Source organism: Moschus berezovskii, chromosome 10, assembly GCF_049115385.1.
Source record: "Moschus berezovskii isolate FMDL1 chromosome 10, NW_MosBer_1.0, whole genome shotgun sequence".
Lineage (NCBI taxonomy): Eukaryota > Metazoa > Chordata > Mammalia > Artiodactyla > Moschidae > Moschus > Moschus berezovskii.
This window is the reverse complement of record NC_142469.1, coordinates 81821708-81849352: the sequence shown is the minus strand read 5'-3', so window position 1 is coordinate 81849352 and position 27645 is coordinate 81821708. Positions and strand designations below refer to the sequence as shown.

Here is a 27645-nt window from a genome sequence, read left to right as displayed (position 1 = left end):
GGTCTTCTTTATCTAACTGTTTCACTCAGCGTAAGTATTCTCTAGTTCCATTTATGTTGTTGCAAATGGCACGGTTTCATTCTTTTTATGGCTGAGTAGTATTCCTGTGTGTGTGTGTAGCACATCTTCTTTATCTGTTCATCTATTGATAGACAGCTAGGTTGCTTATATGTCTTGGCTAGTGTAAACAGTGCTTCAGTGAATGGGGGTGCATATATCTCTTCAAGTTAGTGTTTTCATTTTCTTTGAATAAACACTCAGAAGTGCATTTGCTGGATCATATCGTATATGACAGAGGTCTGTATAGTCAAGGCTATGGTTTTCCCAGTGGTCACATACTGTTGTGAGAGCTGGACTGTAAAGAAGGCAGAACATCACAGAATTGATGCCTTCGAACTGTAGTGCTGGAGAAGACTCCTGAAAGTCCCTTGGACAGCAAGGAGATCCAACCAGTCAATCTGAAGGGAGATCAACCCTGAATATTCACTGGAAGGACTGATGCTGAAGCTGAAGCTCCAATATTTTGGTTATCTGATGCGAACAGATGACTCATTGGATACATTGAGGGAAACATTGAGGGCAGAAGGAGAGGAGTACATCAGAGGATGAGATGGTTGGACGGCATCGCTGATGAAATGAGCATGAACTTGGGCAAACTCTGGGAGATGGTGAGGGACAGGGAGGCCTGGCATGCTGCAGTCCATGGGGTCGTGAAGAGTCGGGTACTATTGGATACAACTGGTACTACTGGTACAACAAAAATGGTAGTTCTATTTTTAATTTTTTGAGGAACCTCTGTACTGTTTCCCCAGAGACTGCACCAATTTACATTCCTGCCAACAATGCATGAGGGTTCCCTTTTCTCCATATTCTTGACAGCAGTTTGTTGTCTTTTTATAATAGCCATTCTGACAGATGTAAGATGATATCTCATTGTGGTTTTGATTTGTATTTGCCCGATAATTAGTGATGTTGAGCATCTTTTCTATACCTGTTGAAAAGTGTATGTCTTCTTTTTAAAAATGTCTATTCAGATCTCCTGTCCATTTTCAATTGATTTTTTAAAAACTGAGTTGTATGAGTTCTTTACATATTTTGGATATTAACCTCTTATTAGATATATTTGAAATTATCTTTTCCCATTTATTAGATTGCCTTTTTGTTGGTGGTTTTCTTTGCTGTGCTAAAGGAGTGTGTGACTAAGTTTTATATTCTTTAAATATTTCATAACTAATGTTTTTAATGAAAAAAATTGTTATAGTCTGTTACTTTCTGTATCCTTTCAGTTCAGTTCAGTTCAGTTCAGTTGCGTATCCTTTAGGATAACTTAAATATATTTTGGGCATTTGAATCTCAAATATTTTTTCCCTAATGTTCTGACTGTGGTTAGAAGGCCTTACATGCATTTGGAATTATTCTTTCTGCACTAAGATAGGCTTTATTCCCATTTTATCCATTGTAGAATAAATGTTTGTCTAGAGATTGATATGCATACCAGTTAGTGGTGACACAGCTTATGCTGAAACATAATGATTATGTGAGATCACTCTTTATTCAAGAAATTTAGTTGTGTTTTTCTCTGTAACCATTGCTTGAAATGTCACTTTCCAGGTGGGATTTGCTTTCATAAACTGCTCTTTACAGCAATCTATCCACATGCTTAATCCTTTGCCATCTCACTGAATATAGTACCTACATACTTGGTGGCTGAAACTCTTCCTCTGCCTCAGTGCAACTAGTATTTTCTAGATCGGGATCTGACTAGCATGAAACTGTGGGTGCACAAACCAAAATATGTAACATTATCACTAAATTACCCCATTAAACATCATCAATTTTTAACAGTATGGCAATTTTTTCATATGATCCTGCAATTGCACTTTGGATATATATATATATATATACCTCAGAGTATTGAAAGCATGATCTCAAAGAGATATTTATGCACCCATGTTCATAATAGCATTACTTCCATAGCCAAATATGGAAGAAGCCTGAATGTCCATCAGTGGATGAATGGATAAAACGAAATACGGTATACACATACAATGGAATATTATGCAGCCTTAAAAAGGAAGGAAACTCTGACACATGCTTCTACATGGATGAACCTTGAGGACTGTCGTAGTTGCTCATTCAAACAGTTGCATGGTACTTAGACCCGTGATGTTTATCTGTAAGTACAGAGGGACTCAATCTCCATTGGAGTATGTGTGTGAGAAATTCGATATTAAGTCCATTTTGCTGATAATATTCATTTCCACTGGAAGCAAATGGTTATAGTTTTTAGAAGACCAGGCTGTGATATCAATACTGTGAATTTTGATGATTATATTGGGTTGGCCAGCAAGTTCATTCAGGTTTTTTCATACCATCTTATGGGAAAGCCTGGATGAACTTTCTGGCCAGCCCAATTCTAGTTTCTAGTAATTTGTTGAGATCAAAGTAATTTTTTTTATAAATACCTTGAACTTAGGGCTTCCCTGGTGGCTCAGTGGTAAAGAATCTGTCTACAAGGCAGGAGATTCAGTTTCGATCCCTGGGTCAGGAAGAGCTCATGGAGGAAATGCTAACCCACTCCTGTATTTTTGCCGGGGAAACCTTATGAACCAAGGAGCCAGGCAGGCTACAGTTCATGGGGTGGCAAAAGAGTTAGACATGACTTTGTGACTGAACAACAACCACCTTGAACTTAAGTTAAATTTTCACGTGTATTTGGCAAATTAGCTCAGATTCTAGCGTGTTCTTAAACTCCAAAAACTTTTTTTTCCTCTTACACCACTACTTCCTTTTCTTAAAGTTTCATTTCTTTTACCAAGATAAAGAACTAAGATGAATTTAGCTTTAGATTGAATTGAATATGAAATTAAAATTTGTATTTCCCCAAAGGTTGATAATTCTCTTAGTTTAATAATGAATTTTTACTGCATTCTTTCCAGCACTCTAAAGTAGCACTTAACTTAGTGGTACAAAGTACATGGTAAACGTTAGGAAAAAAAAAGTCATTTGAGAATATGATCCTATAAAGTAGTCTAACGATTTGTGCACCAGAAACATTGGCTATGTTCCATGTAACTGCTGCTCCTGGACATTTTCTGAAGTGTCTTACTAACTTAATAACTGGCCATCGATTTGTAAACCATGGCCCTCTGTATCTCCTCTGTCCAATATAATCATCTCATATCCTTCTTAATATTTCATGGAAAAAAAGTTTCCTATTGAGAGAAAAAAGTTCTAGTTCTTTTATTTTACTTTAGAAATGATCTAACTTTCCTCTGAGCTATGTAATTCCATGTCAAATTGGGGGGAAAGGGAGGTAATTTTGGGGAGAAATAGATAAGAAATAGCTGTGAACAGTGCTTTGTTAAGATTTTCTCTCAAGATCTTGAATTGACAAACTAGATGAAGATTTCTTTAGCAGGAGTGGCTTTCCAGTTGTTGTATCTCTGAGGTTTGGGAAAGGGCTTGTGACCGGAAAATCCAGTTTTCTTTGATGTCAGGTAACAAGATTGCAGACAAGGCAATGGCAAGCCACTGCAGTACTCTTGCCTAGAAAAATCCCATGGATGGAGGAGCCTGGTAGGCTGCAGTCCGTGGGGTCGCTAAGGGTCGGACACGACTGAGTGACTTCACTTTCACACATTGGAGAAGGAAATGGCAACCCACTCCAGTGTTCTTGCCTGGAGAATCCCAGGGATGGGGGAGCCTGGTGGGCTTCCGTCTATGGGGTCACACAGAGTCGGACACAACTGAAGTGACTTAGCAGCAGCAGCAACAAGCTTACATCTTCAAAGGAATTATGTGTATACTGGACAAAGGATGCCCTTGCTTTCCTTCCTAACCTCCTTTACCCTCCCCCATATCATTGTGTCTAGCTTCTTCTTGCCATCTCATCCAAAGGAGAAGGAAATCTATGATATGCAGTGAATGGAGGATGTCATCATATCTCTGAGTGTATTCTCTTCATTTGTAGAGATTTTCATCACAGGCTCATGAATTTGAATACCTTAAAAAGCAAGAAGGAATAACTCTGCATACAGAGTGTGTGAGTCTGAAAGCCTCCTACCTCCCACCCAGCTGAATTCTAGACCCGTTTGTTCATTGTAAATAAGTGCTTCTTTCTCTGGAAGTTGATCTTTGTGGCACTGCAACCCACCATCCTATTTGAGTCCTTTAAGAATGCATCCTTGAAAGTTTTACTAAAATATGTGTGTAAAGTATAATTTACCATGCTAGAATTCATTATATTTGTAAGTTTTCAATAATACAGTTTTTTAAAAAAGAAACACCTGTACTTGAATAATTAGGTCCAATTAGGGCTTGCTGAAAGAAGCAATGGTGACAAAGAAGAGGAAGTTGATTATAACAATAACAGCATATTATAAGAAGTTTGTGTTAAGAAGCTCTTTCAAGGGCTGTATGTATAAAATATCAGTCTTCAGCATCTTTGCCTTGTTTAAATATACGTATCTACTTGCAGTAGAGTTTTCCCACCAAGATATATTTTTTAACATGAAACAAAATTAATAGAGGAGGATAAGAAAGTCTAGAATTTCTTTTAGGATTATTTTCAAGTTTGGGTATCATTAAACCTGATTTGGGGTTCAGGCTTTTTAAATTAACAGTTGCTCATATGTCTTCTCCATAATCCTGATGTGTTCCTTCCCAGGATCATAAACAACGCAGGTGTAAGATGCCTCTGTATTCGATAACATAGGAATTGAGTTGGGGTTGTCTGCTTTGATAGTATTAATACATCATGTTGCATACGACTTTAAATGCTAAAAGGTCTCTCATAAATTTATTTCATTTGGTCTTTAAACATGACCCAGTGAGATGGGAAGTCTCATTACTATGCAGATTGAGCAGATGGAATACTTTCTTTACACATGAGAACTAAATCCACAGAGATGCAATGATGTAACTAGAGTTACACACACAGTTAAGCATCAGAGCAGGTCAAGCCCCATATTCTTGGACTTGTCATCAGGTATATTTTCCTACATGTCTGTCCACAGATTTCATATGTCCATTAAAAATATGATTTTCCAGGTTTTTGTTAGACTGAGTTTTTTTTTTTTTTAACTTGAGTTTTTATGTAAGCATATAAACACAAGTGTGCTTGGTTCCCTGAATTTAAAGATGAACCAGTTCTGGGACACCTGTGTTGGAGTGTTCTTCCTAAGCTGACTCAAAATGTAGAGAGTAAAGATGAGCCCCACCTTCTCAGTGAGGCTCATGGTGTTCACCGCAGCCCATATGACATATCTCTGTTTAGCTTTGAGGCATTGAAATTAGGTAAGAAGACTGAGTTGGGGAGTACAACAAAGATTCCTTTTTTCCCCAACTTTAGTGGAAGACTTGCCACATTCCATTGGGACAGAAAGAGATCTCAGAAGACCTTGAAGGTCACCAGCAGGGAGCCATGGTCTTTTTTTCCTGGTCAAAAACCACCAGCCTGTGCCTTTCTTTTCTTTCAGGAAAAAGATCCTGGTTGCTAACTCTGTTTCTTCCACCCTGTGTCCATTTGGTTTGGCAACCTGTTCCCACTTCCTTCCCCTGGCTGTAATTACCTAAATGTCAGGCAGAGAACCTTTCCAATTTTGGAGACTCTCCACCTTTATTTATCCTTAGGATGACCTCTACAGTGTTACATTGTCCCAAGGAGCTCTCAAAAGTTTTCTTTGTCTTCCTTTGGATTGAGACTTATGCTAGATTGTCTCCTTTGCCTTGCTTCCTGGGTTGGTTATCAAAGCGTCCTGGAGAAAACATTTGAGGATGTTTTTGGTACAGCCAGAAAGTACACTGATTAAAGGTCATGGCATCTGGTCCCATCACTTCATGGGAAATAGATAGGGAAACAGTGGAAACAGTGTCAGACTTTATTTTTTTGGGCTCCAAAATCACTGCAGATGCTGATTGCAGCCATGTAATTAAAAGACGCTTACTCCTTGGAAGGAAAGTTATGACCAACCTAGAGAGCATATTAAAAAGCAGAGACATTACTTTGCCAACCAAGGTCCGTGTAGTCAAGGCTATGGTTTTTCCCGTGGTCATGTATGGATGTGAGAGTTGGACTGTGAAGAAAGCTGATCGCCGAAGAATTGATGCTTTTGAACTGTGGTGCTGGAGAAGACTCTTGCGAGTCCCTTGGACTGCAAGGAGATCCAACCAGTCCATTCTAAAGGAGATCAATCCTGGGTGTTCATTGGAAGGACTGATGCTAAAGCTGAAACTGCAACACTTTGGCCACCTCATGCGATGAGTTGACTCACTGGAAAAGACTCTGATGCTGGGGCGGGAGGAGAAGGGGACGACAGAGAATGAGATGGCTGGATGGCATGACCGACTTGATGGACATGAGTTTGAGTGAACTCCGGGAGTTGGTGATGAACAGGGAGGCCTGGCGTGCTGTGATTCATGTTGTCGCAAAGAGTCGGACACGACTGAGCAACTGAACTGAACTGAACTGAAAGACTTTAGGCAAGAACCAAGTTGCAGTGGGGTGATGCATCTTCAGAAACAGTTCACTGTTAAGGAACTGGAGTTTTTGTTGATTTTTATTTTTTCATTTTTAGGCTCTTTAGACAAGACATTTCCACTGAGTGATGTGAAGTATTGCAGTTGCCTGTTAAATTTACTCCCCTTCCTCCTTTTTATTCCCCTTCAATGGATTTAGCACAAATTAAATATTCACTGGGGCTTCCCCAGTGGCTCAGTAGTAATCCATCTGTAGTACAGGAGATGCAGGAGATGAGAGTTTGATCCCTGGGTCAGGAAGATACCCTGGAGGAGGACATGGCAACCCACTCTCGTATTCTTGTCTGGAGAATCCCATGGACAGAGGAGCCTGGTGAGCTATAGTCCATGGGGTTCACAAAAATTTTGACACAACTGAAGCAACTGAGCACGCACACATGCAAACATTCACTATTCCACGTCAGTAGTTAGATACCTTTTCAGGTCTTGTTTGCTATTTATTTGTACTGAGTCAAAATGCACAAATAGTGCCTTTCTTTCTTTAAAGTTGATACCTCCTTTAAGGTTACATCATAAGCTGTGAATAAACTCTTCTTCAAGAGAACCATTTGTACCCATTTAGCTTCTATAAAACATGAGCAAGCAGTTTAATAAGAATTCAGTAGGATGGCTATAAGGATGATTGAATATAGTTTTAGAATTTTTTATGATGCACGCATTACCTGAAATGGAAGCAAAGAAGACATGTAAGAGAGTTATTACTTCAATAAGCAATTCTTCAGGAAGACATAAGGTACTGGATAGTAACCACTGGTTATTTCCTTTGGTGACAACCAGAGGGGAGCCTTCAGCTCGTTCAGCCCTCATCACAGCTCCCTTCGTCACCACCTCCATCTCTGTGCTTGGTGCACCAAACAGAAATCATGGTCGAGTAACTCCTGTGCTGGGCATAAGGACATTGCTCCTTCCAGTGGCATGAGAACGATGCTGACTTTGATAGGCCTTTAGCCAAAAGTAAGTGATCGGATACAGCGCTGGAAGGGACCGACGACCCCTCTGTCCAGCTCTTAGTGTGTTACATTAGAGAGAGGTGAGATGACACATGGCCAGTCAGGAGCAGAGCCAAGACTTACACCTGTCTATCCTAGTTCAGAGTCCGGGATGTTTTACATTCATGAGCTAGTTAACGTATTCATTCTTTTATTGAGCACCAACTATATGCCCTGCAATCTGCTAGGCAGTCAGTGGGGATACAAATATGAACCAAACATGGCTCTTGCACCCAAGGAACTCATCACGTAGGATAGGAGAAGCATATGAAGCGGTAGTTGCAGTGTGGTACATCCAGTGCTGTCATAGAGGTCGGTATGAGGAGTCATGAGGGCAAAAATAAGGACATCAGCTGCTTCTGTTAGGGGGTTAGGTGTCATTGAAGGCAGTCAAGAGAGAACTGGGTTTCCTATGCAATATGCAGAGGATGCTGTGTGGTACAGGATTAAGAGAAGAGTGTTGTTTTTCTTTTCTTTTTGCTTACAGGAATGAGAGGCTATGCCTATCTAGGAAAGAGTGTGGTTTGCTACTCTGGAAAGATGCTCCATGAATCAAGTTCGGAAAATTCTGCATACTATATTCCTGGCTTTGTGACTATCTGAGCCGGGATAGTCTAGCTGTCCTGGCTTTGTGTTTTCATGAACTCTGTGTGTGTGTGTGTGTGTGTGGTGGGGGAGGTGGAGAGATGTATTAACTACCTGTGTGTGTGTGTGGTGGGGGAGGTGGGGAGATGTATTAACTACCTGTGAGTGTGTGTGTGTGTGTGTGTGTGTGTGTGGTGGGGGAGGTGGGGAGATGTATTAACTACCTGTGAGTGTGTGTGTGTGTGTGTGTATGTGTGTGTGGTGGGGGAGGTGGGGAGATGTATTAACTACCTGTGTGTGTGTGTGTGTGTGTGTGTGTGTGTGTGGTGGGGGAGGTGGAGAGATGTATTAACTACCTGTGAGTGTGTGTGTGTGTGTGTGTGTGTGTGTGTGTGTGTGGTGGGGGAGGTGGGGAGATGTATTAACTACCTGTGAGTGTGTGTGTGTGTGTGTGTGTGTGTGGTGGGGGAGGTGGGGAGATGTATTAACTACCTGTGAGTGTGTGTGTGTGTGTGTGTGTGTGTGTGGTGGGGGAGGTGGGGAGATGTATTAACTACCTGTGAAACGTTGTGGGAAAAGACACTTTCAACTTTCCTCTACATCTTCACTCATCTGTCTCTTGATTTCCATCCCCCAGGGCACTACCATTGTCCAAGTCCAAAGTCCAGACATTCCTGGACTTTGGTGATAACTACCTGAATGCTTTTTCCCATCTAATACTAAATACCACCATCTAATTCATATTTTTAAAACTTTTACAAGGTTTACCTTTTAATTACTTGTCTTTCTTGGGTAATGCATTCACTCAGTATAAACATTTATAAGTGCAAAAAGATGTATTATTGAAAAGTCATCCTCTCATCCTTGTCCTCCAGGCAGTCGGATCCCCTCTCCATTGGCAGCCACTGTTACTGGTTTCTTGTATATCCTTCCAGAGAGATTTTGGAAGTAGACAAATTAGGATTTTATTTTTCTCCCTTTTATATACATAAGTAGAAACGTAGGGTAGCAACCATTCTGCTCTTTCCTTTTGTTCACTAAGCAGTATATCTTGGAGATCTTTCCATGTCACTTCATCATATCATCTTCAACTTTCTCATCTTTTGTTCAGCTGCATTGTATTCCATCGTGTTGAGGAACCATAGTTTAGTCGGCCAGTTTCTAGTTTATAGAACATTTGTGTTATTCCCAACCTTTGCTTTTACAAACAATGTCCCAGTGTGTGCAGAGACTTTTATTTATCTGTCACTCACCTGAAAAAAGCACTTTCACTCTCATATGCCCAAATGTCCACACAACAGAGTACTTTATTTTGGCATTCAAGGCTTTCTTCAATTAGGCCCCAAATAACTTTCTATGGTGGCTCAGAGGTTAAAGCGTCTGCCTCCAATGCAGGACACCCGGGTTCGATCCCTGGGTCGGGAAGATCCCCTGGAGAAGGAAACGGTAACCCACTCCAGTATTCTTGCCTGGAGAATCCCATGGACGGAGAAGCCTGGTAGGCTACAGTCCACGGGGTCGCATAGAGTCGGACACGACTGAGCGACGGAACGGAACGGACGGAACTTTCTATTATTATCAGTATGTGCCAAGATGAACTTTCTGTTTTAGCCCAATGATTGAATTCAAGATCATTTCAATAACAAAAGGAAACCCTTTTATTTCTCTCTTTTACACTTCTCAAAATGACCTGTCTTCTTTAGCCCCAGGAATAATGTTTATTGTTTCCTAAATGGGCATTCCTAGTCCTCTAGCCTGGATTCCTACCTCCTTGCTTTGTCTTGGAAGATGTGACTGTCCTCGTGAATTCCACCTTCTCTGCTGATCTTCAGACTTTTTCAGTCCCTAGGAACATCTTCTTTTCCCCAGAAACCCCAGCTCTTACTGTCGTATCGCTCTTTGGATGTAGGACAGGTGTGCATACATGGTTGTGTCCAGGCTTATAATGTTTCTTTTTACATGTGTGTTCTTTTTATCACCAGCAAGATTGTGAGTATTGAACGGTCCCTTTTAGTATTTTATATACATCTTTATGGGTCTCACAATTACCCTATACAATCCCTTCCTCTTTTTGTTTACTCATCTATTACCCTTAATCATTCAGAAATCTTACCTACTGCTCCAAGCTAAAGCCCTCCTAGGTTCCCCTTTGCCCCACGTCGATCCTGGGATGAATGACAGCCTGCATCCCTTTCTTACCTCGCCTGGGTTGGTTCTGCTTCTGGTCTTAGCCAGATGGACCACACTGTAGATTCCACAAATGCCTCACATTTCCTGTTTCCCTGGCAACACACATGCCATCTTTTCTAAAACACAGCCCCATCTCTCTTTTCTAAATCATGGTTCCCCAACCTTAGTGAAGCTTTTATGCCACAGACTCCTCTAGATTGTCTCTTCCATGTCTCTAGTCATTTTGAAGTCTAGGAATAATAATAGCTGGCTTTATCGAGAGCTTTCTATGTGCCAGATATGATATAGCCACATTATTCCCATGATCGCATTTATTTCTCATAATCTAGAAGATAGGGGCACCACCTGCAATGTATTTATCATATTTCACTTCTTACGGAACAGTATATAACATTTATGACTAGTTATTGTCAGATGTCCTTATTGTCTACATACGGATTTGCCCCCTGACCAGTAGCCAGTACCCTTTATTTCTAGTTTTACTCCAAGCATGCTACTAGGTTCCTTCTCAGGGCATGACTGAGACTGTGCTTTGGGAAAGCTAACTCATTTTAATCTCTTTCCCCAAAGATTGTAGCTGATAATTCTGCACATACATCCTCTGCAGAAATGGTTTTCAGATTTGGGTTTTGGACTCTTCGTGTTTATGCTGTTTTACTAAAACCATAGTTGATACTTTTGTGCACTCCTGTCCCCTTCATCAGACTGTAAACTCAGATGCAGGAATTTAGTTGATACCTTTTATTCTTCACATTCTGAATTTCTAATTGCTAGTGATAAATAATAAAATTGTTAATACAAATTTTGCCACATAGAATATTTCAGTTAATTAGTTGAATTAATTAATTTTGTGTTAACTTTTGCTTTACTCTTCTCTTTTTTCAGGAAATCATTTGCCAGAAGAATACTGTGAGTATTTTACTTAACCCTTCCATAAACGTTTTTATCTTTTCTTTTTTATCAGCTATTTCCACAAGTCATTAATTTCTGTCTCTTCCTTTTAAAGTTTCTGACATATCAATATAAATATGGCTATTTTACATAAGTATCCCTTTATAGTGAAACTTTATTTATTCTAGTGGGAGTTGACACTGATGCCTGTTTTTTTTCTATATATAATTATGTTTAGAACAAAACTACGTAGTATATTCAATTTTATATAATTATGAGTGTTACTAAAGCAGCATATATATATATAAATGCACTGATACACACATATATATGTGTGTGTACATATCTGTATATACAGGTATACAGATCTCTATATATATACATATACTGTATATCTATATGTATACTATATATTTAAATTATAAATGTGTCAATACATATACATACATATATACATACACACACATATGGAAATATGTCTACATTGAGATTGACTTAAGTTCCTAAGTCTTATAGACCACACTTTAAGACCTTTGAAACCACACTACAAAGTTCTTCCCCTCCACAGAGAATTAAAAGTTAAAGAGTGATAAAGATAAATTTAAGAAATTTTAAATGCACGAAGAATAATTATATTTTGGAATTAGCATGGTTATGTCAATGGTCATGTTCATTTTGGAAAGTAAGTCAGTATTTAAAACCTTAATGTATTTCTGAAACGTAGAGTGGAAATAACATACTGCAGAAAAATCTGCATGATTCCATTTATGATGGTAAGATTAAAAATGCAATGGGTAAATTTCCCTTAGATCAGAAATTGAAGAAATTAAGATTTAAGAAATTTAAGAGTTCAGGTCAGGGACTCATTGCAGCATGATACTGTTGCCACGATAAACTTATCCTTCACATCTCAACAAGGAAAGAACAAGGATTGCTTCATGCATCAATTCAGTGTAACAGATTTTATGAAGCAAATATTGATGGAACATGAACTATATGCCAGGTTTTGGGTCTCGTGCTGCAAGAGAATCACTGTGGAGGCTGAAAGTGGAGACAACTCATTCATAATTGTCTCAGGAGACAACTGAGACATGCCAGGGTGTTGCTGGGCGGGATGGTCAAGCAAATAAGCAAACAAACAAATTAGAAATTAACGTAAGGCAATATCTCAAAGAGTGGGTAGCCCATCCCTCAAGTGGTCATGGAAGGTTTTTCAGAGGAGGTAGCGTTTACCTGAATGGCAGAGAAGAACTGATCCTGCCCAGTGATAGTTTGGACATGTCGGGAAGCAGGTTTGTAAGTTGACCTAGTATTACACATTATGAACAAGTCATCCATTGACTCAAGTACGCTGCTGTGTTTCCAATGCTAAGTCCCTCTCAAAAGTTGAGTATTTAGGGCATATATTTCAGTATGTTTGGCAGCTGAGGGCATATGTTTCTAGAAGCTTAATTCATGCTCCACACATACTTATGTTCACCTTTATGTAACTTTTAAAAATTGATAAGCAAAGTTGGCATTATTATTTTTAAAACAAAAGCAGTAGAGATAATCAGAGAGAATTTGTCTAGATTTTGAGCTGTGTGTTTTTATAACCAGGAAAACAAGTATGGGTTGAAGAGACCAGTCTTTTTATTTTATGACCATGCCTCATTGTTTTGAAATTTAAGGAAAGGTGGTCTTTCTCCTTCAAGAAGCAGGTTTAATTGTTTTAGAATTAGTATCTTATTAATAAAATACAATTGTTGCACCTAAAATGTCTGTTCTGGATCACAGTCTTTTTTATTTGCTTTGGATTATCAGGTATTTCAAACTCAGGATTGGCAGCAATCTGTAAATAGAAATTGCCGTAATGGTATTTCTAAGCTTTATGTGAGCCAACTTGGGAAATAAATGTTCCCATATTATTAGTGTTCATCCTTTTGAAAAGGTGACTTTTTCAATAGCTAGTATCCTTTTAAGAAACGCACCATTGACAACCACTCCCCACATTCTTTCTCCCCACTGCAGGCTTGCTGGGTTGGCTCTTAGCTCAGGCCCAGAAGTGCCTCCTGCTGCTTACTTCTTTCCCCCATTTTTTTTTTTTTTTGGTCACCAACAATGGGACATTGAAAAACAGTACTGCCTTAGAGAAAAGATTCCAAAAAGTACGCTGAGACCAGGAACTTTGGAAAACCTCAGCATGCTGAATACCTTCAAGGATTCTTTTTTTTTTTAACAGTAATTCTTAATTTATTCAAGACAATGAAGGAAGGAAAGAAAATAGACATATTCTGAATAGGTCTTATATTATTAGTAACAAATTCAGTGAAATAAAACCTTGTCCCATGGGGTTTGAAGATAGTTGGAATCTGATTTTCTCTGCTATTTGCATGACTCTCATCTTTCTCTCTTTACCCACCTACTGCTCAATACACACCCAGACATCTGATACTCCTCCTCTCAGAATGTTTTATACAGATATGTTATTTCTCAATGCCCAGTCTTTCAGTAATAATGTATTCTAGTTCTTGTCTTACACACAAATACACATGATATTAAGGCTTCTGAAGGTACAGAACTTTATCCAGCAATCAGTCAGTTCAGTTCAGTTCAGTTCAGTCCCTCAGTCGTGTCTGACTCTTTGCGACCCCATGAATCACAGCACGCCAGGCCTCCCTGTCTATCACCAACTCCCGGAGTTCACTCAAACTCATGTCCATCGAGTCGGTGATGCCATCCAGCCATCTCATTCTCTGTCGTCCCCTTCTCCTCCCGCCCCCAATCCCTCCCAGCGTCAGAGTCTTTTCCAGTGAGTCAACTCGTCGCATGAGGTGGCCAAAGTATTGCAGTTTTAGCTTTAGCATCAGTCCTTCCAATGAACACCCAGGATTGATCTCCCTTAGAATGGACTGGTTGGATCTCCTTGCAGTCCAAGGGACTCTCAAGAGTCTTCTCCAGCACCACAGTTCAAAAGCATCAATTCTTTGGCAATCAGCTTTCTTCACAGTCCAACTCTCACATCCATACATGACCACGGGAAAAACCATAACCCTGACTAGACGGACCTTTGTTGGCAAAGTAATGTCTCTGCTTTTTAATATACTATCTAGGCTGGTCATAACTTTCCTTCCAAGGAGTAAGCGTCTTTTAATATCATGGCTGCAGTCAGCATCCACAGTGATTTTGAAGCCCCCCAAAATAAAGTCTGACACTGTTTCCCCATCTATTTCCCATGAAGTGATGGGACCAGATGCCATGATCTTTGTTTTCTGAATGTTGACCTTCAAGCCAATCTTTTCACTCTCCTCTTTCACTTTCATCAAGAGGCTTTTGAGTTCCTCTTCACTTTCTGCCATAAGGGTGGTGTCATCTGCATATCTGAGGTTATTGATATTTCTCCAGGCAATCTTGATTCCAGCTTGTGCTTCTTCCAGCCCAGCATTCCTCATGATGTACTCTGCATATAAGTTAAATAAGCAGGGTGACAATATACAACCTTGACATACTCCTTTTCCTATTTGGAACCAGTCTGTTGTTCCATGTCCAGTTCTAACTGTTGCTTCCTGACCTGCATACAGATTTCTCAAGAGGCAGGTCAGGTGGTCTGGTATTCCCATCTCTTTCAGAATTTTCCACAGGTTATTATCCAGCAATAGAGGAATAATATTCCAAAATTCCAATAGCACTTTTCTGGTTTATTGGCTTCTCACCTTTTTGTCCTTACCTTGTGACTTAAGATTTTGAGCCTTCTCTTTGGTAGTTTTGAGTCAAAATGATTTTCAAAAATAGGAGTATTTGATTCTGTTGCTCTTTTACAACTCACTCAAACGTTTAAGCTCTCGAAGATTTGGAAAGCCGTCTCTTGATATGCTTGCCTTTCTTTTCTGCTTAGACAGTGGCTTGGGTAAAAGGAGTAGTTTGGTGAACCTGCTCTGGGATCTTGGTAACGTTTTAGAAGCAGGGTATGTTTATTTTTCCTCTTCCTGATTAGTCTTCTAATTACTGTTCCATGAAGGAGAACTTGTGAAAGGAACACTTTAATGTGCTTGATTTAAAAATCAAATTGCAACCTTTAGAGGTTCTTCTCGTACTTTAACTAGAAGTCCAGTCCAGTTTCTGCTTCATTACCTGAGATACAAGTGCTTCAGAGAATAACATGTTCATAAATAATCAAGAGGGGCTGTAAGGACATTTGGTACTTCTTGGCCGTTTGCTACTAGGCAGCAACTTGGCTCATGCAGGGGTCTGTTCAAGGTGACCTGAAGCAAAGAGTTGGTGTGCCAGCAAGTCAAGTACACTCAGGAGGGTGCTCAGCCCCCTAGTCATGATGGCAGGCCCTCTGGGAAAGGAGTCCATGGACTGGCGTCCTAGATACGTCACAGCCCAGCTGTGTGACCTTGCCAAGCCTTTCCTGAATCCTCACCTGTAAGATGGAGACGAGACAAGCTGCCTTCCGTCAGTGGACCGTTGTAAACGTATGACCGTTCATTCCTTGGCACCTCCACGTAATGAATAAATGCTTACTCTCATTCATTTAGTTCAAAAGATAAGAGAAGCAATGCACTATTCTCCATTCCGCTGACATGGAACATATAATTTGGGCTCCTGGACTCCCTAGAAGAGTGATAAATAGAGTTTTTCCCCATCTCATTCCAGTTTTCAGCCCTCTGCTTTTTTTCTTTCTCTCTGGCTTTTTCTCTTAGAGGTCTCTCTCATTTCCTCAGACTCAGCCATACCAAATAATTTCCAGGTCTGCATTTTGGCTTGGAACTCTTGGACGTTATCACTTTAGAAGTCCTGTTCCCCTTAAATCTCAACCTTTCAAAAGTGTGCATGTCACCCTACTCACCAAATCAGATCTCACCCTCTTGAAGTTCATCTCATATTTTAACTAGAAGTCAGGCTCTGTTTATGATTCATTACCTAAATATATAACAAATGCCCCCAAATGTAATTTGTTCATAAATATAAATAATTAAGTCTAGTTCTAATATCTGTAGCCAGTTGGCTGCTCTCGATGATTCTTTCTTCTTAACGTCAAGTTCATGCATCCACTTTTGTGATCTGGTCTTGCTTTGTAGCGTCCCACCTAATTTTCTTAAATCTCATTTCTTTCTCTTTCAGTGCGATTTGTTTTCTGCCTGGATTGTCAAAATGCACAGCTTTAGTTATGTTTTCTTTCCTGCTCTGAATCCTTCCAGAATTCCCACTGCCCTGAACAGAGATTGAAATCCTTAACTTTGTATTCACTTCCCTTCCCTGAGCCCTAAGCTCCAGTCAGGCTCGCTTCCTCAGGGGCATCCAGTCCAATGTCTGCTTTATTCTTCCCAGTTTCACTTGTGTTTGCACCAGTGCACCCTCACTTGGCATCATCAGGAACAGATAGAAGGTCATGCTGAGTGAGTGGAGAGAGGTACAGGCTGAGGCTAGAGGGAGAGGCAGGGTTTGGATAGTTAAGCCCTTGTAGGTGACAGTGATCTATTTTATCTTCATCCCAGGAGCAAGGGAGGGGGCTTGAGCAGCTGAGAGAGGTCATCTGATATATGTTATTGAAAGAGCCCTTTGACAGCTGGGTAAAAAACAGATTGATAGGCAGGAGGAGAAGCAGGGAGTCCAGGTAAAAGCCAATCACAATGGCTCAGGCCGGGATGTTGGTGGCATAGTCTGTAGGTCTAGCAGAGAAAATGGAGTGAAGTGAACAAATAAGAGATATATCTTGGAGGTGGACTAGAAAGGACATTGATAGTTTGTGGGAGGTGGAGGAAATGGAAGCATCAAGTCCAACTCGTTTCAACCTCACGGACTGCAGCACACCAGGCTTCCCTGTCCTTCACTATCTCCCAGAGTTTGCTTAAACTCATCTCCGTTGAGTCGATGATACATACCATCCAACCATCTCATCCTCTGTCACCCTCTTCTCCAATCCTGCCTTCAGTCTTTCCCAGCATCAGGGTCTTTTCCAATGAGTTGGCTCTTCACATCAGGTGGCCAAAGGATAGGAGCTTCAGCTTCAGTCCTTCCAATGAATATTCAGGGTTGATATCCTTTAGGATTTACTGGTTTGATCTCCTTCCTGTCCACGGGACTGTTGAGTCTTCTCTAGCACCACAGTTCAAAAGCAACAATTCTTTGGCGCTCAGCCTTTTATAGTCCAACTCTCACATCAGTACATGACTACTGGAAAAACCATAGCTTTGACTATATGGACCTTTGTTGGCCAAGTGACGTCTCTGCTTTTTAATATGTAGGGTCTCTAGATTTAGTGACTGAGATGTTAACAAAGCCATGACTGCGATCGAGCAGCCTGGAGGGGATCAGCTTATTCTGGCATCACTCACACTTTGGTGTTACGTGGGCAGCCCTGAAATGTTAGCTCTTATCATTTCCATGTATTTATGCTGTGTCTCTGACAGGTTTTCTGAAGGCTGAGGGCTGTGTTTTAAACTACTTTGTTTCACCAACAGCATATATCATAGTGCTATAGCCAAGAGAATGGTGAATAAATATTTAATGGATTGATAGAAACTGTGCCATGCCATAGTTTTTTTAATCATGTGTAAGTCTGAATTACTTGAAGTAAGCAATTAAAGAAATTGGAGGAAATTCTCATAGGTCATGAATAGGAAATGAACTTTTTTTTATTATTTCCCTTCACATTCAGGATTATTATTTAAAAGTCAGATTTAGGGTGACATTAGTGTGGGGTCAGCAGATCAGCTCACTGTCTCCTGGTGCTCCGTCTTTCTGCAGATGTGCACTGGGAACTACACATTTATTCCTTACATGATAACGCCACATAACAAGGTCTACTGCTGTGACAGCAGCTTCATGAAGGGCTTGACTGAGCTCATGCAGCCGAACTTTGAGCTGCTTCTGGGACCCATCTGCTTACCTCTTGTGGATCGTTTCATTCAGCTTTTGAAGGTGGCCCAAGCAAGTTCCAGGTAAAGTTTAATAATGCCGTTTGGTAGTGATAGTGCAGTGTTTGTGTACTTAATTTGTGTAAGTCCCCTACATTCGAACCTGCAAGTTGTGAACCTTCAGAGATGTGAACGTGTGTTTGTCCAGTCACATAAGCTGGCTTACGTACGTGGCGTGCATGGTCACTTCCAGCCTGCTCTCCATTTCCTCTTGCTGACAATCCTTCAGCTCTGCTATCTCCCACCTCTCTCTCTCCTCCAGTCAGGAACTCTTCTTACCTCTCTACTTGATGCCAGTCTCTGTATGCCTGCCCTTGTACTATACTCATGTACTGTACTGTAAGGTTAAAAATGTTTTCTTATTTTTTGTGTTTATTTTTTACATATTATTTGTGTGAAAAGTATCATAAATCTATTAAAGTACAGTACTATACAACTGATTGTGTTAGTTGGGTACCTAGGCTAACTTTGTTGGACGTAACGAACAAATTGAACTTACGAACACGCTCTTGGAACAGAACTCATTCGTATGTAGGGGACTTGCTGTATTTGTGCACCTTATCAGATGTTTTTTTACATATAATACTCAGTCAAGAACCAGGAAAATATATATATAAGGTCCTTTAAGTGGATAAAATAGGTGCACCTTAGTTTACCTTTTGAATTTTGTCTACTTTATTCAGAGGAGAACAACTTGAATTCAGAAAAATGAAAGACAGCTGTGTTATAGTATTGGTAGAGCTAAAAATATATTCCATCTAAGTACAGAAACATTATCTGAATAAATGTCCAGGGACTTCTAGTGTAAGGACAAGAACTCTCTAAAAGTTGTTGAAAGCACTGTTATATTTTAGTTAAGAGCAGTCATTTATGCTGATAAGTGATGATGCTGAATCAGAAGGTACATGTTATATTATTTTCAAATTGTGGGCACACCTAATTTATTTAGAACAATTTCTACTCAAAACAGTAAAATGAAAAATAAAGTTTTAGCATTTTAACTGGAATACTGCAGGATCTCAGACAACTCATTAACATGGAATATCTTTACCCTTAATTCTTCCTGGAGGAAGGCAGAGTGTAAAATATTAGGATGCCCCAATTTTTTAATAATACCAGCTAGATGAGGTGTTCATTCTGTACATCTTAATGATCTGAAAGGTACAAATGCTGCAGGTGTCATTCATTTCCTTATAAGGTCATTGCTTTTTATTGAAATACTTTCTAGTATTGACTCTTAAAAATGTGTATTTTTCCACCAGCCAGTATTTCCGGGAGTCTATACTCAACGATATCAGGAAAGCTCGTAACTTATATACTGGCAAAGAATTGGCAGCTGAATTGGCAAGAATTCGACAGCGAGTGGATAATATTGAAGTCTTGACAGCAGATATTGTCATAAATCTGTTACTTTCATATAGAGATATCCAGGTGAGAAGATGCTGAAAATCAAGTCTTGGTTGTGTATAATGTTGGAGGAATAAGGGAGTGTTAATATCCAGTTTCAGTTAGCTAATAAGTCACTCATGTTACTACATGTAATTTTTTTATTGACTCTCCTAAGCTTTCCATCCAGAGATTTTATGATAAATGAAACAGACTCATATAAGTTAACCATCAGTGATTATGAAAGACTTGTACAGTAAAGGGCTGCCTTTTTCCTCCAAAAGAACAAAAAGAAAAATTTGCATGCATAGCTAATCCACAGACAGCTGTTCTGCTCGGCTACCTCAGGCACACCTGCCTGTCACTAAATGAAATCTTTGTTTTAGCAAAGAACAGACATTTTTAGAGCTTTCCAGATATATCTCTTACTCCTGGAATTGTGTTGCTTGGAATTGATAGTGCTGGATCTAACTAGCCAGACGCGAGAAATGTGCAATTGATTAATTATAAAAATAACTACTGTAAAACACAAACATGCCGTGTTATTTTATTGGGAAGTCTTAAAATGTTTTAAATTACACTAAGAAGAATCATGGGGCTAGTGGTAGAGAACCCACCTGCCAATTCAGGAGACATAAGAGACGTGGGTTCGATCCTTGGGTCAGGAAGATCCCCCGGAGGAGAAAATACCAACTCACTCCAGGATTCTTGCCTGGAGAATCCCATTGACAGAGGAGCCTGGCAGTCTATAGTCCACAGGGTGGCAAAGAGTTGGACATGACTGAAGCAGCTTAACACAACACACCCAAGAAGAATGAAATCTTCTCTGAGTTGGGGATTTGCTGTTGGGTTTTTACAGTAAAATTTAAGTGACTTGTGGTTTCCTATTCCTACCCATTCAGACTCGAGTAAAGCTTCATGTGGATAACAGAGATTCACATGCGTGGAGACGTGTGACACTTAAGATCCCATGAATGTAGAGCCTTCTTATGTTGAAACCAAATATTTTTGTTACTTATAACAGAAGTTTTATTGGCTGCTCTATGTTCTTGATATCTTGGAAATTATCTCCCTGAAAGTAATTGACAACACCCTGCATGCCGGGAATCTAGCTCCAGGGAGAAGTAAACCACGTGTACTGAGAAAATGTAGTATTACCATGCTAGAGAGTTTACTGTTTTGTAGGTCACAGATGGTAATTCAATATTTCCAGTGTTTTATCTATATAATCTAAAACCCTTATTCAGCAAGCAAATTCAGGCAACCAGTTTCTTCTTGGTTCTAGATTCTTTAAGGTATTTCATGGGTTCTAGTTCCTTTTTAATACCCTTCTTAATTTCAGGCATCTGGTTGTTCAAAGGCATTTCATTGTCAGGACTTTCTCCCGAAGATTTAATTCTATGTTATTCTTCTGTTTGAAAGGACTATGATTCCATTGTGAAGCTGGTAGAAACTTTAGAAAAGCTTCCAACGTTTGATTTGGCCTCCCATCACCATGTGAAGTTTCATTATGCATTTGCACTGAATAGGTAAGAAGAAAAAGTCCCCTCCACAATGTGCCTAACGTATTACTTTTTAACCTGCATATTCTTTCCATGATATGTTTTTCATGTAGCCTTGCAACCAATCCTATTATAATGTATTGTTAATATTTCTACTTCAACCATATAAAATATAGGAAGCATGCATTCTGATTTTGTCTCACTTTTCGTGAGTAAAAGAAGTACCCTCAATGTTTATATATATAAATTCTTAAAATTCTTTTGCTTCTCTGTCAAAGTTTGTATTTTCTATTTATATATATTTTGGGGATTTTTAAAATTATATGGATATGATATTGTCTTTAAATAGATTGAATGCCAAGTGGTTATTTACACAAAAACTAACTAGAGTAGGGATAGTTATATCTAGGGGAACATATTCCTAATCAGAGAAGGTGTTCACTGAGATTGTTCTGAATATACCTAATTATTAATATAATCAAAACTCTGTGGACCACATTTTAGGTCATGTGTCCATGGATTTTCTAGGATCAGGACTAACAGTGCTGCTTCCAGTCCTGCATCTGTGCTTTCTGTCAGCATCATGCCTGACACCTACCTCAGTGCCACTTTCCACCCAGAGTCACCATGGAAGACCATCCCTACTCTGGCCATAGAGAGGCCTAAAGCACTAAACTGTCCAGAGCTTGGTTTTGCTGTTCTCTTCTATGGTAGAGAGTTGGATATGTATGTAATTACCACAGTTGAAGAGAATGATACAAAGAAAAAGAGAGGGGGGCCTCACATCTGTTTTTCATTTGCCATGAAGTCTTAATTATTTTACGGATGAGGAAACTGAAGTGCTTGAGTAGCTTTTCTTCAAGGCTCATAGTTATGTTGTAAAACAGGTTCAGACCCAGAGCAAGCCAATACTGGTACCTGTATTCTCCCTCACTTAGTTCTCCTGCCTTTGTCTCCAAAGAAAAGTCAGCATGCTCTTCAACCAGATATTGTCTTTCCTTTATTCCTCTGCCCAAGCTCTACAATGTGCTACCTTTATCAGTATGATAATGAAAGTCAATTTTATCTCCCCATTTATTAAACATTTTTTCTTTAGATTTGGCAGAAAGAGATGAAAGCTCCAGAGATTATCTGTTCCAACTGGTTTTCAAATAAATCCTTTTTGAAAGATGAAATGAAATATATTATATTTTGAAATAAAAAATGAAAGTCCATAAGAGCCTCTTCTATTTTCTTTTATTTATATTTTGTCTCTGTCTTTCCTAAAATAGAATAGAATGAAATGATAAATGTATTTATATGGAGCATTATTCTAAACTGAAGGCATTTAGTACAGAATATAAAAAGGAATTTCATGGACAGAAAGATTTAAAATAGTAATTGAGAATAGAAATAACTCTTTTATGTAACAGTTTTATTGAAATATAATTCATACATTATACAATTTTATTTAAAATGTATGATTCAATGGATTTTAATGTATCAACAGAGTTATGTGACCATCAATACCATGAGTTTTAAAGTATTTATATTACCTTTCCCAAAACCACCCACACCCTGTCCTGCTCCAGTGGGGGCAGGACACTGTCCCATTCCTCCCAAATCCAGACCTAGGCAACCATAGATCTTTGTCTCCATAGACTTGCCTATTATGGATATTTCATGCAATGAGATCATATAATATATAGTCTTTTTGTGACTGACTTCTTTCACTTAGCATAAATGTTTTCAAGGTTCAATAAATAACTCTTAAGAGAATTTTTGAGAACAGTCTGTACGTACTCACCAGTTTTAAAATGAGCTATATAAGGCAGCTTCCTTAGATGATTGATTGGTCAACTCAGGTTGGTTTATTGGTATTGTCTATGAATTAGTTTTTCCACAGTTTATTGTGATCCACACAGTCAAAGGCTTTGGCATAGTCAATGAAGCAGGTGTGCTGTAATTCATGGGGTCGCAAAGAGTCAGACACGACTGAGTGACTGAACTGAACTGAACTGATGAATTAGTTTGCTCAGTGTTTTGGAGCAAAAGCCACTGAAACCTATAGCATCAGGGTTTTGCCCCTGTTTGGATTCCTTGACTCTGCCCCATTCACGACCACAGGCTGCATTCTTAATCTCATTCTGTCAACTTGAACTCACACAGAGACTACAGGGAAACTGGAATGACTGTGGATGGATAGGCGCAAATCATCCCATCAGCAGAAAACCAACTCAAAATAAATCCTTTTTAGATGATTAGACATGGCAGTAGGATAAAAAAGAGTTGCAGAAGATTTTCAAAATATAATTGTTGTTTTTATCCTGCCAAACTTATTAATGTGAATCAGTGTATTAAACAGACTTTTTTAAAAGATGATTGGCTTAAACTGCTTCTGTAGTCTATACCCAAAGAGTGATGTTCCCTTTCTCTACTTTAGGAGAAACCTCCCTGGAGATAGAGCAAAAGCTCTTGACATTATGATTCCCCTGGTGCAAAATGAAGGGCAGGTTGCTTCAGATATGTATTGCCTTGTTGGTCGAATCTACAAAGATATGTTTTTGGACTCTAATTTCATGGACACTGAAAGTAGAGACCATGGAGCTTCTTGGTAAGTGCAAAGGATAAGATATTTGGTAAGTCCATGACACAAAAAAATCATTTGTAAATGAGTATTAAATTATCGTTTTCATTCTTTAGATTATATGTGAAATAAATCTTAGAATTTATAGCTTTAGTAAATAATTTTGATGAAATTCATTTAATAAGGCAGAGTAAATTGTGGTAAATTGGATGAAAAGATAATGGTTTAAGAAAATAGAATTTTTAAAGATATAATACAATAAAAGTGTAATTGGGAGAAATTCATAAAATTTTATAGAAAGACATGAAATAAGACCTGAATGAATGGGAAAATATACCAAGTATGTGGATGAGAAGACTTGATAAATCAAGAAGATTTGATTTAAAGATGTTAATTCTCTACAGCAGGACTTTTCATGAAATTCACCAAATTGATTCTAAAATTTATTTGAAAAAGTAAAGGGTCAAGAATGGGCAAAGCTATTTTGGAGAATGAGGTGGAGGGATTTGCTCTCCCAGATAAGACATATTGTAACAGTGTAACAATTAAGGTATTACATTATTAGTGTAAGTGAAGTGAAGTGACAGTCGCTCAGTTGTCTCTGACTCTTTGTGACCCCATGGACTGTGCAGTCCATGAAATTCTCCAGGTCAGAATACTGGAGTGCATAGCCTTTCCCTTCTCCAGGGGATCTTCCCAACCCAGATATTGAAGCCAGGTCTCCTGCATTACAGGCAAATTCTTTACAAGCTGAGCCACCAGGGAAGCCCAGTATGAGTGCAAGCATAGACAAATTGGGAGATTGGGATATATATACACTACCATCTGTAAAATAGATAGCTCTGGAGGAGGACATGGCAACCCACTCCAGTATTCTTGCCTGGAGAATTCCCATGGACAGAGGAGCCTGGTGTTCTGCAGTCCATGTGGTCACAAAGAGTTGGACATGACTGAGTAGTCGGACACGACTGAGCGACTAAACTGAACTGAACTGAGTGACTAATCACACAGCATAGTGGGAACCTGCCGTATAGCACAAGGAACTCAGCTTCCTGCTCTGTGGTGACCTAGATGGGTGCAATGAGGGTGGAGAATGGAGAGAGTTCCAAGAAGGAGGGGATATATATATATACATGTATATATATATGTGTATATAGCTGATTCACTTTGTTGAATGAGAAATTAACTAACAGAAACTAACAACAACATTGTACAGTAATTATACTCCAATAAACTGAAACAATTAAAAAAATAAAACACTGAAACTGAAGACAGAACCTGATATATATCAGTTTGTATGTATATGACTAGATTTATGGTATGATATGCTTCATGAGGGGCTTCCCTGGTGGCTCAGAGGTTAAAGCGTCTGTCTCCAATGCGGGAGACCCGGGTTCGATCCCTGGGTTGGGAAGATCCCCTGGAGAAGGAAACGGTAACCCACTCCAGTATTCTTGCCTGGAGAATCCCATGGACAGAGAAGCCTGGTAGGCTACAGTCCACGGGGTTGCATAGAGTCGGACATGACTGAGCGACTGAACGGAACGGAATGCTTCATGAGGGCAGGAGACCAGATTTCATCCATGGGCTGGGAAGATCCTCTGGAGAAGGGAATGGCTACCCACATCGGAATTTTTGCCTGGAGAATTCCGTAAATTCTGGCAGGCTACAGTCTGTGGGGTTGCAAGAGTTGGACACAACTGAGCAACTTACAGCTATGCTTCATGAGCCAGAGTGGAAAGAATGGACTCTTTAGGAATGATACTGGAAAAATTTGTTTACCTGCCTGTAAAAATAAAAATGAATCCCTAGTTTAACTGACACACACAAAAATAAAATCCAAGTGAATTAAAGATCAAAACATTTTATTTGGAAAAAATTTTATAATAAAATATACAAAATGGATTTATGACTTGGAAAAGGAAAAACTATCTTAAAGAAGGCTTTAAAATACCGTAAACCATAAGATCTTGGGGAAACTAGAGCCCATTAAAATTTGCATCTGCGCATCAACTCTTTGGGAAAGAGTGGCTGCTATGGCCAGAGAAGTCAATGGCACCCCACTCCAGTATTCTTTTGCCTGGAAAATCCCATGGACGGAGGAGCCTGGTAGGCTTCAGTCCATGGGGTCCTGAGAGTCGGACACGATTGAGCATCTTCACTTTCACTTTTCACTTTCACACATTGGAGAAGGAAATGGCAACCCACTCCAGTGTTCTTGCCTGGAGAATCCCAGGGACGGGGAAGCCTGGTGGGCTGCCGTCTATGGGGTCGCACAGAGTCGGACACGACTGAAGTGATTTAGCAGCAGCAGCAGCTGCTATGGCACTGACCTTCCTGCCAATAACAGTTGTAAACATTGGGAAAACACTTTTTAAAAAGTTTGAAAGCACCAAAGAGTGACTAAAGATAGTCAGAAACTGGAGAGCTTTTGATTCTTAGATGAGGAGTACGGTATTAGATAGGATCCACATGTATACGCTTTTTCCTTTGCGGGAGCTCTCAAATCTGCAGGCTTAGGGAAGATACAACTCAAGAAGAAAACTGTAGTCTTACTGGTTGAAGGAGTTAGTGTGAGGGTGCCAGTTCAATTCAGTTCAGTTGTTCAGTCATGTCTGACTCTGCGACCCCAAGGACTGCAGCACTCCCGGCCTCCCTGTATATCACCAACTCCCAAAGTTTACTCAAACTCATGTCCATTGAGTCGGTGATGCCATCCAACCATCTCATCCTCTGTCCATCCCCTTCTTCTCCCACCTTCAATCTTTCCCAGCATCAGGGTCTTTTCAAATGAGTCAGTTCTTCACATCAGGTGGTCAAAGTATTGGAGTTTCAGATTCAGCATCAGTCCTTCCAATGAATATTCAGGACTGATCTCTTTTAGGATGGACTGGTTGGATCGCCTTGCAGTCCAAGGGCCTCTCAAGAGTCTTCTCCAACACCACAGTTCAAAAGCATCAATTCTTTGGCTTTCAGCTTTCTTTATAGTCCAACTCTCTCATCCATACATGACTACTGGAAAAACCATAGCTTTGACTAGTGCCTGGAAATTGAATGATACATCCCTTACAGGAAGGAGCCACAGAGGGAGCCCAAAATATGCGTATAAGCCACCTTTCCATTCTTGGCTGACCCCTGACATCTGCACACATGTGGTAAAACTCAAAGGAGTTCAACAGAAAATTGGAGCTAGAAGGCTAGAGCTGAGTGAAGATTTCAGCAGCTGTGCAGTGGAGGAGAGACAGAGTTTGGGGTTTGAGCCTCACCAAGTTAGAGGGGCTTGATAAGCACTTTGAGCTTTCCACTGAAACTCCAGTAGGTCCAAGACTTCAGAATAAAAAAACCACATCCAAGTCCTAAGGAAGGATACTAAAATGAAGAGGAAAACCAATTAAGCACCACCTTAATAAAACCCAAAACCGAGACTCCACATAAACATGGTGAACTGATAAATAATTTAGGTGCCTGTTGGAACAAAACTCAATACTCTTAAGAGGAAGATAACAGAATCCAAACTCTATGATGTATCATCCAAAATGCCTACTACACCATCGGAAACTACTAGATTTGTGAAGATAGCAAAGTGTGATCCATAATAAAAGCATCAGTGAACAGGAATATACTGCAAATAAACACATGGCATAAGGGTACATAGACTATGATTTTGTTTATAGAAACCTTGAAACCAGTCATACACATCTAGTAGAAGTATAGATGCATGAATGTACATCATAAATCCCCAATTCAGTATAATAGTTACCAGTTCAGTTCAGTTCAGTCGCTCAGTCGTGTCCGACTCTCTGCAACCCCATGAATCACAGCACGCCAGGCCTCCCTGTCCATCACCAACTCCCGGCGTTCACTCAAACTCATGTCCATAGAGTCGGTGATGCCATCCAGCCATCTCATTCTCTGTTGTCCCCTTCTCCTCCTGCCCCCAACCTTTCCCAGCATCAGAGTCAACTCGTCGCATGAGGTGGCCAAAGTATTGCAGTTTCAGCTTTAGCATCAGTCCTTCCAATGAACACCCAGGATTGATCTCCTTTAGAATGGACTGCTTGGATCTCCTTGCAGTCCGAGGGACTCTCAAGAGT

At 39.8% G+C, this 27645-nt stretch overlaps 1 protein-coding gene across 2 annotated transcripts in view; it reads left to right on the top strand.

The window, feature by feature from the left end:
• Positions 1-27645, top strand: part of MAP3K5 (mitogen-activated protein kinase kinase kinase 5) — a 229799-nt gene that overhangs the window by 69085 nt on the left and 133069 nt on the right. For both annotated transcript variants that reach the window (XM_088840777.1, XM_055432817.2), the window contains 5 exons: positions 11190-11213; positions 17928-18121; positions 19360-19528; positions 20906-21012; positions 23408-23578. In XM_088840777.1, coding sequence (XP_088696903.1) covers positions 11190-11213; positions 17928-18121; positions 19360-19528; positions 20906-21012; positions 23408-23578 — 665 coding nt within the window. The remainder of the gene's footprint in view (positions 1-11189; positions 11214-17927; positions 18122-19359; positions 19529-20905; positions 21013-23407; positions 23579-27645) is intronic.